Source organism: Erpetoichthys calabaricus, chromosome 13 (assembly GCF_900747795.2).
Source record: "Erpetoichthys calabaricus chromosome 13, fErpCal1.3, whole genome shotgun sequence".
In the NCBI taxonomy this organism is placed as follows: domain Eukaryota; kingdom Metazoa; phylum Chordata; class Cladistia; order Polypteriformes; family Polypteridae; genus Erpetoichthys; species Erpetoichthys calabaricus.
The window spans coordinates 140035321-140054882 of record NC_041406.2 but is presented as its reverse complement, the minus strand read 5'-3'; the positions used below and the strand labels follow the sequence as shown (position 1 = coordinate 140054882).

General features: G+C 41.8%; 1 protein-coding gene across 4 annotated transcripts in view; it reads right to left on the bottom strand.

Annotated features, from left to right (window-relative positions):
* The window catches only part of LOC114663667 (lysine-specific histone demethylase 2), an 82075-nt gene that overhangs the window by 17000 nt on the left and 45513 nt on the right, over positions 1-19562 (bottom strand). For all 4 annotated transcript variants that reach the window (XM_051935980.1, XM_028817562.2, XM_028817565.2 and 1 more), the window contains 6 exons: positions 18843-19027; positions 14772-14942; positions 13005-13079; positions 5199-5333; positions 3958-4129; positions 2879-3006 (listed from right to left, as the gene is read on the bottom strand). In XM_051935980.1, coding sequence (XP_051791940.1) covers positions 2879-3006; positions 3958-4129; positions 5199-5333; positions 13005-13079; positions 14772-14942; positions 18843-19027 — 866 coding nt within the window. The remainder of the gene's footprint in view (positions 1-2878; positions 3007-3957; positions 4130-5198; positions 5334-13004; positions 13080-14771; positions 14943-18842; positions 19028-19562) is intronic.

Sequence of the window (19562 nt, the reverse complement as noted above, 5' to 3'; positions counted from 1 at the left end):
CACTCACCCTCCACATTTATTACTTGGGCATGACAAACAAGATCTTCAAAAAATGCTCAGCCATGAAAGGTCCGTACCAGTCCTCCTGCTCTGGAGTAGTAAAAATGTCTGCTGAAGGGCTGCTGGTGGCTTTAATGCTCATATTTTTTCCGTCTGGTAAACGTGTGTGATATTTTTGTTTTAAGTGATATAACTACACACATTTTGGTTTGTTGCCAGTTTTATCAGCATTTGATCTTCCATCCGTTACCAAACCTGCTTGTCCTGAGCTGGGTCTATCCCAGAAAACCCCGTCTCATATATTAATTGTGATTTAAGGCCACATCACAGTCGACATCGATGATCAATATACAGTTTCCATGTTTGTCATGTGGCCGCACCAGATGACGTGTTGCCTTTTCAATTTAGCTACACTTATAATTGCTGTATTAGAATATAAAAAATGCACTGTAATGTAATGGGTAAAAAAACAACATCCTGATAATATGTGTTCTATAGAGCTTGTCAGAATCTTTTAAATCTAACAAAAATTTACAGTTATGTATGTTAAATTGAGAATCTGCATGCTTCGTAATAATTAAAAAAAATAGACAGTATTCTGTACAGTTTATCTCCAGATAACTGAAAACATTTATATACTCTTATTACAGTTTATTGATGCAAAATTACACAGCTATGTGTGCACAAACATCCTGCTTCAACCAGATAACTGAATATGTATCATTAAAAACATACAATTTTGAATTGATTAACTCTTTCAGGGCTAATTTTTTTTTTTGTTTCTTTTCTCCCAGGGCTGAATATTTTTCCAAAAACTAACATTTTTTAAAGAAGAACACAAAGCAATTGTTTAACATATCAAATCAACAAAAAATATTTACTTTTGACAAATGTTACTGTCTTGCATGTTGTATGAGCCTGAATTCTCTGTGTTGTTTTGATGCCTATTTTTCAATTGTCTGTTGCTGCATTTTCTAACATATATTGTTAGTGTGTACTGTAGAGAGACAAGTCACCCATTTGCCATTGTGCCATGCCACTGCCACCAAGTTTTCTGCCTGCATGAAAACCGTATTGTCACCTCTTTTCATCTTCTGAAAACTTTATGAACTTTATGTATGGCATTATAGCCTGGCTCACCCCATGGGATTTGCTTCTGTTTATTACAGAAGTGAATAAAACTTTGCAGCAGCACGTACCTAAGCCACCAGGGGACAAAACACGTTTGGACCAATGCTCCCTGAAGTTATATCACCAGTTCTGTCCCATCTCTATTTGTAATGCCACAGCGCGCTTCATCTCGTCTTTCGTTGTGGGTTTCCACTTTGAATAAAGAGAATGCGATGCAAACGCAGCCCGCGATTCAAAAAAAATCTCTGCCTACCTGTTTGTCTTGTCTGACAGTAGCTGAAAAGCAGCATCAGGAGAGAGCAGCCTGAAGTACAGCAGCTGGTGATCTGTCGTGTCCAAAAGCAAGCCATGCCGTCTTGTAAACTCCGGTAGCCATATCGGCTCTCAACGGATCAATGTATGTGTATTTATCCCACGCGAACCTTGCCGTAGATGCATCGGCTGCGCGAAGGCACTCAACTGGCAGCAGATCCGCTCGCGCGGCATCGGCTGGTGTCTGATCAGCTGATGCCTGCTTCTAACTCTCTTGCTCGATCTCCTGATCACTGCCAATAAAGTCCGATTCTGAAAAATCAAGAGTCCGACTCCGCGGTAATGCGCAAAACAACGTCTGCCAAGTGTTTTCTTTTCTGCACTTGCTTCGCTGCCTTTTCACATGTCGGTGCCATCTTGCCTTTGTTTACATTTCGCAACTCACGCACATGCAAGGTTTATTTGCCGAGTCAACGAGTCTAGCATTCCTCCAAGCACAGAGGGAATGCCTGTGACATGACAGTGAGATTTGTCGCCATTAACAGCTGATTGTCGCCCTTTATCCCTGGATGTCGACTTTTGTCAACATTCGCCTTCAACCCCTTCTGTCGACAAAAGTCGACATCCGCCCTAAAAGAGTTAAAGATACTTTATTGTACTGATTACAATCACTGGGTTTACTGTTCCAGTTTACTGTCCTGCGTCTGCCATTTTCTAAACCACTTTGTCCTGAACAGGGTCACTGGGGGTGTTTGGGTGGTCCTGGAGCCCATCCCAGCCACCATAGGGTGCAAGGCAGGAACAAACCCTGGACAGGGCGCCAGTCCATTGCTGGGCAAACACACACACACACACACTAGAGCCAATGTAATGTTACTCATGCACCTAACATCCATGTCTTTGGATTGTGGGAGGAAACCCACACAGACACGGGGAGAACATTTAACATTTAAAATGAGTTCATTAAGAACACGGGGAACACAGTTGGAAACTTATTAAGGGTAAATTTTGCACAAACATTAGGAAGTTTTTCTTTACACAAAATACGACAGACACTTGGAATAAACGACCAAGTAGTGTGGTAGACAGTAAGACGTTGGGGACTTTCAAAACTCGACGATGTTTTTTTAGAAGAAATAAATGGACAGGACTGGCGAGCTTTGCTGGGCTGAATGGCCTGTTCTCATCTCGAGTGTTCTAACATGCAAGCTCCAGGCAGGGAGGACCCAGGATGTGAACTCTGGTCTCCTTACTGCGAGGCAGCAGCGCTACCACCGTTATGTGTACAAAATGTAATAAAATTCTCCTCAGACTGCTGACGGTAACACGTTACCAACAAAAGACCCCCACAATAAAAAAATACAGCAGCATATATAGAGTGCAATGGCCTCAGGCAGTCCTTGGCTGCAATAACTTCCATGTAATTATTACTAAAAAAAATAAGGTTATTAATATTCTCAAAAATAAAACACTTTATAAAGACGACTTCTCTTACCTGTTCTAGAGTGCTGCCACAGGCAAACTCCAAATTGCTGAGATGAAACTGTAAAACCTTCTCTTCTATATCACTGAACTGAATTCCAGACTCGTGTACAAAGGTTTTGTAGATCTGCTGGATTTTTTCTGAAAATAAATCATGACATTGTTCATCATTTCCCACACCCTGTTATAGTTTCAGACAGGACTTTCTCTCTTACTACTGCATTGCCGAGAAATTTGTGAGCCAGCAGCCCGAGACTCATTTTGTACAAGGATGCGGATTAGGGTCCTGTGTCTGCCACCATTTGATCGTTCCAAAGAGTACATCAGTCATTAAGTGCTAATCTATTCGATGAACAGCAAGTGTTCATTTTTGTGGATTCACTTTTCCCATGTCTGCTGACTATATAAAAGAACTTGGACAACATTCACTGGCATAAATACAGCTCTTGTATTGCTTCCCCGTTTTAAACTCTTATTTCATTCTGCAGGGTACACCCATGCATGAAGTGAAGTCGGCCAGCATTCAGTCCAAAGCCTGCTGTTCCAGGCTTAGTACCATGATGTGAATTTACATTTCCAAGAATGTGGAAAACCAATAGCCAGGGATCCATGTAGTCCATTTGATTATTTTTTGGTTTAGATAAGTTAGTTAACAACACAACAACATAAACCCCTTAAGAGCGAATCTTCAAGAAAAGAAATATCAATATTCACCAGTCATGGGTGGAAACGCAGAACAAATGAGGATCACATTGAGATCCAGTATGTTATCAAGGAGACTTTTCTAAGTATTTCCTAAAACGAATAACTGGATTTTGTTCTGTATTTGTAAACAACATGTAGCTTTATCTGCAGAAATTCAAAGGATTCCCTGTCAGGGCTGAGACTATGGGCAGTAGAACACCACAGTAAAAATATTACTGATGGCCGAGACTTGCCTGTTTATTCCTCTTATCAGTATTACTAATTTTACGGCCATCTTTTTATTCACTGTCGGTTTCAAGGGCACGGCTCAAGGTTCAGAGGTCGACTTACGGGGGCCTAATTTTATTTTTTGACACATCACTTTTTTATATTTTGTACAACACTGACCTCCCAAAGGAACATCTTGATTCTGGCTTTTGTCTTTCCTCCATTCAGATACAACATCCAGGATGGCATTAAAGTGGAAATCCATCCGTTTGTCTATCGTAGGATCTGTCACTCGTCCTCCTTCTTGAATAAGGTCACATCTTTCTTTAAGTTTATGCATTTTAATACCAATCTGAAAAATAAAATTAAAAACAAAGTGATTTTTTTTTTTGTTTAAAAAAGTACATTAGTACACTGCAGTCTGAAAGAACACAAACATCTTGCCAATCCTTAAACCCAACAACTATATGTTGTAAGCATGCGACTGGATGACATGACATATGGATTATGTGGCACGAGTCATGGGAGATTTTCTTTGTTTTTATGGATGTTTTTGATATGGTTTCCTGTGGTGCAGCACAATGAACCTCCATTTCTTTGTTATGTCCGATCTCCATGATCACTTATTATTAAACAGCTAGCTCAAGTTCGTGCCACTCGAGACGGGGCTTCAATTTGCCACCCTCCAACATATCTGAATATGTTACCCTATTTAAACAGAAAATGAAAATGACGTATAGAGAAAAATTAAGATAAATTTTGCATAGAATTTATTCATATAAAAAGAACCAGCAAACATTTTTCACATATAATTATTTATAAGCATCAACTAGACAATAATATAGTATAGACGCACTGATAAGCCCTGTTCTAATTATAAGTTTAATATAATCACGCTGTGAAAACCTGAACCAGTGTGGTGTACAAGTGATAGGTGGGGATGTTTTCTGTGCAGAGGAAGAACGCATTCAGATTGATAACGAAACAAAATTATAAATTGGAAATTAATCCTCTTCCTAGAAATTCTTATTGGTGTAACGTTTATGTTTATTTTTGTTATTGCCTCAAAAATTTCAACTGCTGTGTCAGATGCCGTCACATCAGGACAATCTGAAAATTATTTTTGAAGTATTTGTGGATAAAAATCAGAGAATTTTACTTTTTTCATTCATGAGTGATATTTTTAAAAACCCCGCTGGTTACACACGAATTGTACTGTGCCTTCTTCCCAGTGATGCCACCCGGGGTAAACCGCCCACTCCACCCGCCCCTAAGCTACGCCACTGAAACCACACAGAGTAAGTAACATAAAAAAATGTCATTTTTGAGTGGAGTATTCTTTTAAGAGTACACTAAATAAAAAGCATTACAGTTTTGCCAGAACAGTACCAGAATAGGTAACTCAAAAGAGCAACACTCACCTGCTCACACATTAATGCTATGGGATTGTTAATACAGCCGTTAACTATCTGGGCTCCTCGTCCCACCATAACTCCAAGTGAGGTTTCATCCCATACCCGTCCACCGATGCGATCTCTGGCCTCCAAAACTGTCACCTGACAATGAAACACAAAGTGTGAGGAGCAATGAAGATCAATAATATTCAGTCACACATCACGGTGGTCGGTATACTTTATTAAAGCTTTGCACTCACATACAGTACATAACCTGCTGATGAAGTAGAATTCTTCTGTTTACAATATGTATTTTATTTCCACTTCTAATTATGTTTCATTGCTTCTTTTTTATATAACACATATGAGATACATCCTTGCTTTTTGTTTTCACTATTATGCCTAAAAATGAGAACTGATCTCGGTACAACAGGCTGGTGTAATAGATGCGGGTGAGATAAAGTCCAAACGACCTTAGACACGATCAGATGTCTGGTCACGGGAGGTGTCGCTATTAACTCCACGGTGGTACAACTTTGTTTGTTAAACTTACACGTTCAGAGTGTTAAAATGTGTATTTGTACGTAACGTTGTAACTTAGTGTATGTATTTAATTTGTTTACAGACCACAGCCACAGGAATTAAAGTACTTTCAGACTTCAGATTGTGCTTGCAATTAATCTTTACCTCGATATTGGAAAGGGGAGTTTACAAACAAAGTTGTACCACCGTGGAGTTAATAGTGACACCTCCCGTGACCAGACATCTGATCGTGTCTGAGGTCGTTTGGACTTTATCTCACCCGCATCTATTACACCAGCCTGTTGTACCGAGATCAGTTCTCATTTTTATGGTCCTTCGAGCCGGATTTTTCTTTACAAGGATAAAGTTCAAAGGCAAATGGATAAGGAGCAAAACGCTGATGAGCTGAGCCCAGCTCTTCAAAGTAACACTTCAGATAAAGCGGACCTGATCAATACGGCAGGAAATGTTAACCCTTCAGTAGCTGGTCAGGTCAGTCCTTCTGTTTTATGTACTGAGACGAGTTACCCTCCTGAATGCACAGTGAGCACAACTTGCCAAACAAGTTCTGCCGCAGATGCACGCAGTCAGCAGTCAGTTCACCTCCGCATCCACCGGGAGACTCGCGCTCCACCCCAGCTAGAAGCCTATGAGGTGGGATATTACCCATCAAGACAAAAGGCACGCTCTGTTACAAGCTGCTCAATATCCCAACCGACTATTCCTCAGACGGCTTTGGGTTCCCATGTAGGTCACAGCGAGCGGTCACATCGCACTGTAAGTTCACAGCATAGTAATGTTACGCATTTGTCATTAAGTGATTCACAGTCTGCCTTTCTTAGAGAAAAAAGGAAACTTGTGGAACTGCAAGAACTCAGAAAACAAATAGAGGAAGACCTTAAAATAGATGAGCAATGTAGACTACTAGACACTCAGGCTAGAGAAGCATTGAAGGAAAGAGAGGCTATAGCCCAGCAGTTGTCCCAGCAGCGACGTCTCCGAAGGGCTGAGCAGGACTTAGAAGAAGCACAAATGATTTCTTCATTTGTTATGGAAAATGAACGTAAAGGGATTGTGACCCCTACTGTTTCCCAGATCCCAAAGCACTTCTCAAATCTGTCAGCACCAACTAAAGATTTGCTTAATGTGAATGCAGAGCCCTTCACCATGTCCTATCCATTAGACCTGAGTGGCAGAATTAAGGATGACAGTGCCAGGGTCCCTACTGCAACAATAATGTCCCAAGACCACCAGGATTTTAGTTTTCCTATAATCAATACACCAATCCAACATGTAACAAATAATATGCAGAGTGGAAACGCCAGGCACCAACTGCCTGGGGGTCCACGACTTGTACATCAGCCTTTCCAGCTGGTGAATGTCCCTCCTACGATTTCTAACATGCCTACAGAATCACCCTTCCTGTCAAAGCCATCTGCCTATGCCCCTTCAGTACAAGTCGCACCCGATATGATGGACTTGCTTATTGCTTCATCATGTGGGATTCCTAAGCCGAAACTGCCATGCTTTGAGAGTGGCAAAGAGAGTGAATTTGCTCTCTTCAAAATGGGACTAGACAGTCTTTTCAATGGCCATCCCCATCTCACTGAACAGTACAAATACCAAGTGCTGCTTGGATGTTTGAAATTTCCTGGTGCACACAAATTGGCCAAAGCATATATGCATTGCCCAAATCCATATTCGATTTCCCTGCAAGCGCTGAAAGAGAAATATGGTCAACCAAGGCAGCTAGTACAGAGTGAAATAGGAACAATACTTAATGCTTCACCTATAAAATTTGGGGATGCTGAAGCATTTGAGGACTTTGCCCTTTCAGTACATGCATTGGTTGGTATGCTTCAGGCTTTGGAAGGAGAAGGTGGTTACGAATTGAGGTGTGGATCACATGTGGATCGGCTTTTGAGCAAGTTGCCCCCTAGTTATCGTGATGGATTTGTGGAATATTGCTTTGCTCAAGGAATATTACAGTCCAATGCAGACTGTACCTACACACTGCAGGACCTTTCAGTCTGGCTACAAACCAAGTCCCGTGCTAAATGCATTTCGGAGCAAGCTGCTGCCCTGTATCGGGGGGAGACATTGAAGCATGGCAGAAAGGAGAATACAATTTCAGTCCGGAGAACAGAGCCAACCAACACAATTTACTATAATGCTGAGCCAGTTGCATTTCAACCGAATCCTCACTCCTCTCCTTCACTTAAAACGTCCAATGAAGAGCTCAAACCTTATTGCCCATTCTGCAATAACGAGAAGCACTATCTGAATGCCTGCACAGACTTTAAGAAATTAAGTGCTGAACAGGTTGCCAACTGGATAAGAGATAACGAGCGTTGTTGGAAATGTGGCCGTACACACACCCCTGACTCGTGTACGTTGAAGAAGCCATGCAACACATGCAAGGAGCTCCACCTTACAATTCTGCATGATACTGTTATGCAGAGAAGAGGGCAGAGTGTACTCATGACCGTAGTCAAGTCTGATGCCATATACATTGACCGGAACAGACGTCCACATCAAGTGTTACTTAAAGTCGTGAAGATTCTAGTACACTATGCTGGGCGTTCAGTTGAGACCTTTGCTGTCCTAGATGATGGATCGGAAAGGACCATTATCATGACTGCGGCAGTCAGCACACTAAAGTTACCCCAAACCCCAGAGGTAATGACTCTTAGAACAGTCCGACAGGATATTGTCCGGATTCCTGGTAATGCGGTGAACTTTGAAGTCTCTTCGGTGAATGAACCCAACAAGAAATATACCATTCAACGGGCCTTCTCTGCAAACAGTCTGTGCTTGTCAGAATACTCATACCCTATTAATGAGTTAAAGAAGCGTTACCTGCATCTACGCAATGTACCATTACCTCAGATAGACCGGGCCTGTCCTTTGCTTCTGATAGGCTCAGATTTTCCCCAACTGGTGATGCCGATTCAACCAGTAAATTTTGGTCCACCGAATGCACCTGTTGCAGTCCGCACTGCTTTGGGATGGACACTACAAGGGCCTGCAGGTCTAATCCAAGGACAGGGACAAGATGAAAGATGTATACTGATGAATGTCTCATCCCCCTCAACTGAACTAATAAGAAATGTAGAGCGGCTTTGGCAGACCGACACTTTACCCTATCTGAACCTGCAGCAGGTGACCCAGTCCAAGCAAGACCAACAAGCCCTGGACTTGCTTGAAACAAGGACTGTGAGAGTTGAGGTCCATGGGGTCAAAAGATATGCCACCCCATTATTGAGACGTTCCAGAAGTCCATGCTTCCTTGCTTCTCCAGAAGCTATGCTTTCCCCAACCTTAGACGTGTAGAAAGGTGTCTTATGAAAGATCAATATTTGGCTGACTTACATACACTGCACATCCAGAAGCTTGTGGATGCAGGCCATGTCAGAATTCTGACTGAAAAGGAAATAAAATCACATGAAGAGGCTTGGTATATACCACATCATATGGTGCAGCATAATGGTAAATACAGGCTTGTATTCAACTGCTCCTATCAGAGGGACGGACTTGCCTTAAATGATCATCTGTTTGCAGGTCCAACTTTGGGACCCTCATTACTGGGTGTTGTTCTTCGATTTCGCCAGCATATAGTTGCCATATCTGGTGACATCAAGGCTATGTTTCATCAAATACGTTTGCTACCTTCTGACAGGTCATTACTGAGGTTTATATGGAGAAATATGGACCGTGATAAGTTACCAAGTGTTTATGAATGGCAAGTCTTACCTTTCGGCACAACCTGTAACCCTTGTTGTGCAACATATGCATTGAGAAAACATGCTCAGGACAATCAGGAAGGCTTTGAAGAGGTGTGGAATTGTGTTAATAAAGCTTTTTATGTGGATAACTGTCTGTACAGCTTACCGTGTATAGAAAGTGCCAAGCAGCTAGTAGATAAATTGTGTCAACATCTTTCTGAAGGTGGCTTTGAAATTAGGCAGTGGGCCAGCAATTTCACATCAGTCATTCAACATCTCCCAGATGAGGCCAGATCAGAGAATTCTGTATTGTGGCTTTCACAGCATGGCGAAGAGCCACTAGAGCCAACACTAGGTCTCCGCTGGAACTGTACCATGGACAGTCTTGGTTACAGATGTTGCCCAATTGAATGCATTGAGCCAACTAAGCGGAACATTTATAAGGTACTTGCCAGCCAGTATGACCCACTGGGGTTTCTCACTCCCTTTACAGCACGAGCCAAGGTTCTGGTACAAGACCTTTGGAAGACTGAAAGTGGTTGGGATGATCATATTACCCATGACACCCTTGTGCAACGATGGCTTACCTGGGTAGAGGAGCTAGGCAGTATAAAGCATGTAATCTTGCCTCGCTGCTACATCCCACCATGTGCTGATACTCCCGGGGCTAAGAGAGACTTGCATGTATTCTGTGATGCCTCCGAGCGATTATATGGGTCTGTTGCTTATCTACGTACTGAAGATGAAAAGGGGGGAATACATGTTAGCTTTGTGATGGCTAGGTCCAGGGTAGCCCCCAAACGGCAAATCTCAATGCCTCGTCTAGAGCTTTGTGCTGCTTTAACTGGTGCTCAGTTAGCGCATCTACTTACCACAGAGCTGAGCTTGCCTATAGGGCAGGTACTCTTGTGGAGTGATTCCACTACAGTCTTGACCTGGCTGAAATCCGAATCCTGTCGGTATAAAGTGTTTGTAGGCACCAGAGTAGCGGAAATACAGAACTTAACCAATTTAGACAACTGGAATTACATAGCAACCAAAGATAATCCAGCTGATGACATTACCCGGGGAAAGACCCTAAAGGAGCTTAGTGAGTTAAACAGATGGAGGAATGGACCTTCCTTTCTCAAACAGCCTATTAACGAATGGCCATGTTCCTTGATTACTGGCCCACCTGAGGACTCCACTGAAATGAAGAATGCTACCTTTTGTGGAAGTCTTGTAATGGAGCAGCACACTAGATATCCAGATCCAAGTCCTTTCCAGTCTTGGAATGATTTAGTTAAGGCTACCATTCAGGATCTTCATGGGGCGGCTGATGGGAATTCAAGTGCTTATTCCTCAGCAGAAACCTGGAGGGAGACGGAAGTTGAACTCCTAAGAAGAGCTCAACAGAGCAGTTTCCCTGTAGAAGTCAAGAATCTTCAATCAGGAGTGGAAATACCTCTAAGTAGTCGCTTGAGGACATTATCACCAGAATTTGACCATACTGTGGGTCTCATTCGAGTCGGTGGCCGACTAAGAAGAATAGAGGGTTTTAATGAGGAAGGCATCCATCCTATTGTACTGGACCCATGTCACCCAATAACTAAACTGCTCATTCAGAACTATGATGAAAAACTTCTGCACCCAGGCCCAGAGCGTGTGTTTGCAGAGGTAAGAAGAAAATATTGGATATTAAGGGGTCGTGAGGCTATCAGACGACATCAGCACCAATGTAGGGAATGCCAGCGTTGGCGTGCCACCACTCGGGCTCCAAAGATGGCGGATCTACCTCCAGCACGACTACGGCTATTTAAGCCACCCTTTTGGTCCACAGGGGTTGATTGCTTTGGTCCCTTTACGGTAAAAATTGGCCGGAGGACGGAAAAACGTTGGGGAATTATATTCAAATGTATGACTACTCGTTGTGTTCATTTAGATTTAATTGAAAATTTAGATACTGATGCATTTCTCATGGCTTTCCGTCGGTTTGTGTCAAGAAGAGGCCAGCCTTCTGAACTTCTGTCTGACAGAGGTACAAATTTCCGAGGAGGAGAAGCTGAGTTAAAGGAAGCTATTACTGCCATGACACCTTCCTTGCAGGAGCAACTCGCTAAGCAGCAAGTGAAATTTCAGTTCAACCCACCAAGTAGTCCACATTTTGGAGGGACCTGGGAACGGGAAATCAGGTCAGTGAAGAGTGCCTTACGAGTAGTTCTTGGAACCAATGTTGTGACTGAGGCCGTATTAGCTACCGTTCTTATAGAAGTTGAAGGTATTTTGAACTCCAAACCCCTGGGATATGTATCCTCAGATGTGGCAGATCCTGACCCGATAACTCCGAATCTGTTGCTCATGGGGCGGCGAGATGCTTCACTACCACAGGTAGTTTACCCTCCAGATGATTTGCTGGGACGACGGCGATGGCGTCACAGTCAGATTTTAGCTGATCATTTTTGGAGTAATTTTGTCAAGAATTACTTACCTGGTCTCCAGCTCCGTCAGAAATGGCAGACTGACTGTGATGAGTTGAAGGTTGGAGAGGTAGTCATGATTATTGATGCGCAACTCCCAAGAGCATCATGGCCAAGCGGTAAAATCATTGAAACCTACCCAGGACCTGATGGTCGCATACGTACAGTGAAGATTCAGGTAAAGGATCGAGTGTATATCCGACCCACAGTCAAATTAGTCAGGCTTCCAGCTGTTGAAGACTGTGATGGATATAGACCAGATGGGTGATGAGGACTTTCTTCTTGAAGTACAAATTTGTGCTAACAAATTTGGGGGCGGCTATGTCAGAAAGTCCTTTGTCAGGTTGAATTTGAACCTCTAATGGCAGAATATTAAAAATCACTTGTGGCGCCTTTCCTACAATGCCATATCAGTCCTTCTTGGGCTCTGCCAGGACAGACGTCTTTGTTTGTAAAGATTTCTAGCAAATGGTTTGGAAGTGAAGTTCCTAGTTAAACACACATTGGTCGATTGTCTGAAAGTTAGAAAAAGTGTTACCGCACCGCCTGGAGGCCAAAATGAAGCCTCAGGAAACGTAACAATTAGAAGGTCAGAAGGGGTGCGGGTGGGCCAATGGAATTAAAACAAAACTTAGTGATTCAGTCATGGAGGGATGCAAGAGCAAAGTAGAAGAGCACGGTTTATCTGTGATAATTATTTTCAAATTTCCTAAACACAGAGTGAATAAAATAATTTTGCTCAGATTAAGAAAAATGAAAATGTACCACGCTGATCTTTGAGGGGTCTCCGAGTTAGTTGTTACTTTCAGACCATTAACATTAAGCTAAAAGCATGCAATATAAAGTGGATTAAAAGCCCATTTTAGCTTAGTTTCTGCATCACATTGATGGTTTGCCTAATTCTAGCAAGCTCTCATTTTAAAACATAGAAGGGGTCCCCCCTTTTCTTTAATTTCAATTACATTTACTCTTATATAGCACCCTGTCTATTGGTTACTCTCAGAGCTCATAACAGTGACAATTTAAATAAATGCAAATGTAAAGATTTTCTTATTATCTTATATGAGGCAATACATGTAACATACAAGCAGTTCCACATATCCTCACATTGTAAGCGTGATGTGGCTTACCTGCACTCCAAAGTTTTTGAGCTGACGAGCAGCGGCCAAGCCTGATGTGCCTGCACCGATAACAATCACTGATTTCTGATGAACAAAAGGACAAGATAAACGTCAGTCATCTGCTGTAACACTTGATTTCATGGTTACCTAAACTCCACAAAAACAAATTACACAAAAAAGTCACTGTTGTTTCAGGACACATGATATATAAAACTCTGCGTTAAAATTATTTTTTACGCTAAAAGTCAAGCATGCTTAAAAACTTAAGTACAAGAGTTATAAAACTGTAATAATTCTAAAAACAGAGCCCCTGTACCTAAACATTATGTTATCAAACAGAAATTCTTGCTAAACTACTTAATACACTTTAAAAAATTGCACCTGAAGGGTAGGTTTCAATAAAACGAAACAGTATATTTAAAAATACACAACAGCATCCACATGTATTCAGTGCGTCTTTTAAATGATAAGATTTTATAAGGCATCACACATTTAGGTTGCAATTCCCAGGTCTGACCACCAGGAGCACTGCAGCCACTCTACAATGCATCACTGCAGGGGGAAAGCGGCCACAACTCCAGCCGATTAGCACAAAGTGTGTATTATACAAATAAATAGAACTGATTTTTTTAAAAACTGAAAAGATCTCTGTGCCCATTTTGGGGGACACGCTTCATCCACAAGTATTCAAGTCTTTCACGCAAATTTTTGGGTGCTTTGTGTTTCAAGCAGTTCAGCTTTGAGACAGAGAGAAGAGACGACTTTCACGTTGAGTTTCTTTTCTGACTTGTGAGAACAGAACAAGCCTCTTCTTACTGATGGAACAGGACCAGCGGTAACTGCTTACTTTTTCATGGCTGCAAATGCTCTGTCCATGTATCGTCAATCACTTGGTTCCACTTCACTTACGCAATATTACAGGAAAAAAACACTGGTATGGAAACTGCAATTCCATTATCAGTGAAAGCACTTGACATGTGAAAATCAAGTATTCCAGCACACTACAGTTTAGGATTGTGCGATTCATGTTTGAATTTTCTTCAAATGTGTTACAGTTTAAACGTTTAGCCTTTCACTGAACATGTAAAACACCGTACCTCCTACCAGATTCACGTTACTCCAGTATGCAGCACTGCAGGTATTTCTTCACACATCACTTCCATGGACAGCCCACTCAGATTTACTGGTTGGTTCACTTCTATTGTCATCAATGAGTCACAGCATCTTCTGTCCAGTAATAAACACCCACCGTTTGGGTCAACGCCCCCCCCTTTAAACCAAAGCTGCTAGTTGACGGGACTCACTCCCCTGTTGTTGACACAAGTACTTGAAGTTGCATTTCAGATTCTCTGTGTAATCAGAGAGAACCCCAATGCTGCGGCTCTAGAAGGAACAGGAGTAAACCCTCGGTTAAATAACTCGGCACATCTAGCCACACTGTTCATGTAGTCACGACTCAATAGGATCAGTCACACTTTGACTGTGCAGGAAGCATAAAGGACAACAGGAGATGACCCCTGTTTTCGGTTTTGTCATTCCGAATTGTTATGTGGAGGAGGACTTAAGGATTCTACAGAATTAGTTGAGGCCTCTTCCCTTTTTTTAAGCAAGATATCTGAAATCAGAACACATAAGGAGAACTAATGCAGGCAACAGAAACCGAGCCCTCAAGGTGGACTGCTGTCCTATCTGGTACGAGATATGGAATACATTGTGGAGTGCGGAATTGATATTGAAAGAAAACAGAGAGAGAGAGAGAGAGAAAGTGTTACTTACTTTGGTGTATTCTTTTGGTAGAAGAGGGTGCTTAACAGACAAAATTCCAGTATTTACGAGGCCCTTTCTTGTCATGAAGTGAAGAATTCGCTCCATCTCCTGAACGCAGCGAACCCTAACCAAACCACGAACAATAATGTGAGGTGCACATTTCTCTGGAGTCAGGACTTCCTGCAAAAACAGCACAACACATTTGTTTTAAATTTAACGGATTCTTTGAATGCCCCCGGTGTCCAACGCAGACATTTTATTTATCATCATTTAGCTTTTCAGGGGAGAGATTAAAGACTGCTATATGGTAAGACTTCTTAACTGGCATCACAGGTTCAGCAGAAATCCCTCAACTGGTTGTGTTCACTAAAGCCGCCTTTACACACAACTGTGTAGGTCAATAAATGGACTGAACAGAAGTTTTTAGGTTTTACAACACAAACTCACTTGACTGTGAGCAAAAGGTACTTTTTAAAATAATGAAAACATTAAAAAAAGAAACTATTATAAATGAATACATGGAACATTGTAGTGAGACCAGCTATGTTATATGGGTTGGAGATGGTGGCACAGGAGACAGAGCTGGAGGTGGCCGAGTTAAAGATGTTAAGATTTGCATTGGGTGTGACGAGGATTGTTAGGATTAGAAATGAGGACATTAGAGGGTCAGCTCAAGTTGGACGGTTGGGAGACAAAGTCAGAGAGGCGAGATTGCATTGGTTTGGACATGTGCAGAGGAGGGATGCGGAGTACAATGAGAGAAGGGTGCTAAGGATAGAGCTGCCAGGCAAGAGGAGAAGAGGAAGGCCTAAGAGAAGGTTTATAGATGTGGCGAGAGAGGACATGCAGGTGATGGGTGTGACGGAACAAGATGCAGAGGACAGAAAGATATGGAAGATGATGATCCGCTGTGGCAACCCCTAACAGGAGCGGCCGAAAGAAGAAGACGACGACAGTAACTTCTTCTTCTTAGATTTACTTAATCTAAAGCAGCGTACGCTAATCTAATTTAACTTGTGCCCTGCAATTCCCCAGTAGTGTAATGTGAAATACCCAGGAGATGAAATCATCAACTACCGTTGTCAAGTTTGACGAGGGGTTGTGCAATGTGACACTGGCTTAAGCAGCACCCTGTGCCGCAATGCTAGATTAAGTGTGTATGTGTGAGCAGAGCAAACAAAAATTCCAGTTAATAAGAAGGCCGACCCTTCTTATCTTGGATGCATCTTTAACACTAGAATTACCAGAGCCTACGAAAAAACTTGTAAATCCGTCCCACCTTAAATCGCGTCTTAAATCCGTTTGCACCTCTCCGCCAGAGTCCTTTGTCATCTAAATGTGCTGATAAGTAAAAGCTACTGGCAGCCAGCTATTCCATCCCCCCACCGACTTAGAATGAATTTCTCCTTGCTCATGGCTTGCCTTGATTTGATTATCTGGGATTGAAGTGGAGTTTTAGAGTGGAAATAATATACAGTAGTGTTATTTGGAATACACGCATTTCATGTGTGTTCCGTTCCGTTCAGTAGTCTGTGCAAACACATTTTTAAAACAGAAACGTTTTTCATATTCTAATAGTAAATGACAAAATGTAGGCATAAACTATATAACGTATGAAGCCTGAAGTCCATATATCAAAGAAACACTTTCACAAAAGGAACAAATAAGAGAACACGTGTGCTTTTATTCAAAAATATAACCACAAAAAAAAAAGCCGCATTAGCATGCCACATTGACACTCTTACTGCAACCGCCGCGGTGGCGTAATGGTATCAGTTCCTGACTGGGAATCAGAGGGTGGCGAGTTCGATCCCGCACGGCTCCACTTCGAGATGTGAACTGCTCTTATTCTTACAATTTTAGAATAACAACATAAGTTTGATTTCAGTCTGTAACAGCCGGTGTAACTTATGATACTGGTAAAGGTTAGCTTTTTTTTTTTTTTTTTTTTTTTTTTTAATTCACTTTTCATTCTCGCAGTCGCATTCAGAATCAATCCATACAACCCCATCTGACATAAAGACGCGCTATAGCTCTGCAGTGTACCACGATGCATACTACTGCCCCCCCCCCCCAAAAGGGTTCTGACACACAAACGCTGGCGAAGCTGCCTTCTTCGTATCTCACCGTCACTTGATATCAGCAGTTCTTAGCATTGCACCACGCAAGCTGGCGTATCAACCACCAACTGTAACTTGCTTTCTTTATTCTTCGGTTATACTCTTGAATAAAAATGCACTTTTATTTATGTGAAAACAGCTGTGTCAGATGGGGTTGTATGGATTGATTCTAAATGCGACTGCGAGAAAGAAAAGCGAATTAAAAAAAAAAAAAAAAAAAAGCTAACCTTTACCAGTATCATAAGTTACACCGGCTGTTACAGACTGAAATCAAATTTATGTTGTTATTCTAAAACTGTAAGAATAAGAGCAGTTCACATCTCGAAGTGGAGCCGTGCGGGATCGAACTCGCCACCCTCCGATTTCCAGTCAGGAGCTGATACCATTACGCCACCACGGCGGTTGCAGTAAGAGTGTCAATGTGGCATGCTAATGCGGCTTTTTTTTTTGTGCAGTTATATTTTTGAATAAAAGCGCACGTGTTCTCTTATTTGTACCTTTTGTGAAAGTGTTTCTTTGATATATGGACTTCAGGCTTCATACGTTATATAGTTTATGCCTACATTTTGTCATTTACTATTAGAATATGAAAAACGTTTCTGTTTTAAAAATGTGTTTGCACAGACTACTGAACGGAATGGAACACACATGAAATGCGTGTATTCCAAATAACACTACTGTATATTTCCACTCTAAAACTCCACTTCAATCCCAGATAATCAAATCAAGGCAAGGCATGAGCTAGGAGAAATTCGTTCTAAGTCGGTGGGGGGGGGGTGGAATAGCTGGCTGCTAGTAGCTTTTGTTTATCAGCACATTTAGATGACAAAGGACTCTGGCGGAGAGGTGCAAACGGATTTAAGACGCGATTTAAGGTGGGACGGATTTACAAGTTTTTTCGTAGGCTCTGGTAATTCTAGTGTTAAATGATACATTACAAAACACTGCAGGGGTTTTACATTTCCCTCCAAAAGTATTTACTGACTGGTCTTAAACGACACTAAAATAACAAGATTTCACTCCCCAAAGTTAAACCTTTTCTCCAAAAAAGAAATTATTTTGTAAACTCCTTTATTCCAATACAGGGTGTGACCACCAGGGGGCACTGCAGCACCCCAAACCCCAGATACAACCACACAGACGCACGTCTCAATTTAAATAAAGTGTTTATTTGTATAAATACCTTGTACCTAAGGGTGTCAAGTGAGGCTTAAACCAAACACACTATAAATCTTCACTTTCTTTCTCATTCTCACCCTTCCACTCCTGCTTGCAAGCTTCGTCCCCTTCCACCCGACTCTGACTTGCCTGAATGAGCTTGAGTGGTCTCTTTTAACTTGAACCTAGGAGTAATTTCGGGTCAATCAGAAGTCCCACAAAGTAGGGATTGTTAAGTCCTTCAGCTCCCCCTGGTGGCCCCCACAGAACCCAACAGGACTGCGTCGTGGGACTACAGGTTCCAGCATGCCCTGCTGGTGTCTGTGTGGGAATCCTAAACCAGGTAGTGTATTGGAGGAGAAAATATTTAGCAGTGCTCATCTCTCCCAGTCCATCCATTGTACTGGCCTCCCAGCTGGACAAGAATCCTTGTTCACTCACAGCCAAGATGCCAGTCCATGTGTGCCGTCTATTACAAGGGTCATAATGGCAACAACAGTAGAAGAAAAGCACAAAATGGTACTGGATGAGACACCTTCATTGTACCTGTTTAAAGTCACAAAATTAACCTAAACTCATCTTTAGTAACCGGAAGAAAAACCGGAGTACATGGAGAAAATCAGAGCATGCCAAGTCCACACAAATTGGGCTACCAGTTTAAACTAAATTGTCTGGAACTGTTAGGAAGTCCTACTGACCACAACATCATCCATAATAAATACAGCAAGCAGGGTTTAAAAAAAAACTCACTTGGCAGGTTTTGTACTTTATGATGCATTAAATCCTACAAGAATATACTTACTTTACAATTCCTAAACCAAGAGGCCAAGATAAGATTCCTTAAAGCGAGGTACATTGTTGGGTCCCGAGAATATTCGGGAAATTCATAAAGCTCGTCCAGTTCCATCACATCTGGTCTCACACAAAGAGCTTTACCACACTCATTGGGCTGATAGAAGGGCTGGAAATACTGGCTTAATCCTGCGACTTCAAACAAAAAGGAATTACCTTTGATGTAATCAAAAATAAAAACATCCTGGCAAAAAAATGCAAACAACTCTTTCCTTGAAAATATTTTACGCAAATAACACCTGAGCAATTGGAAGACAGGATTCTTGACCAGTGAATGAGGTGAAGGAGATCTTCAAATCAGAGGAAGATCATTGTGGGAAAGACACCTCTCCTGTTTATTGTCTGCATGAAATTTTCTGGGAGTAACTGTTAATAGGGATTTCAGCAAAAAATACACGCATTTTGTATGTATGTATGTGGGCTATGCGATACCAGTTACGTGACAATCCCCCCCCTGCCACTGTTTGACATTGTCCAGAATTGCTCACCCCTTGGCCCCATTCAATTTGAATCTGTCATATGTAATTTCTCCATAAAAATATACGAGATTAAAAAATTTTCTCAGCCACCACTACAAACTACATGGGGTGAGTAATATATAAAAAAAAAATTTGGACGTGAACGACAGGCTTTATGCCCTGGGAACCAAGTTACCCAAACTATTCTAAAA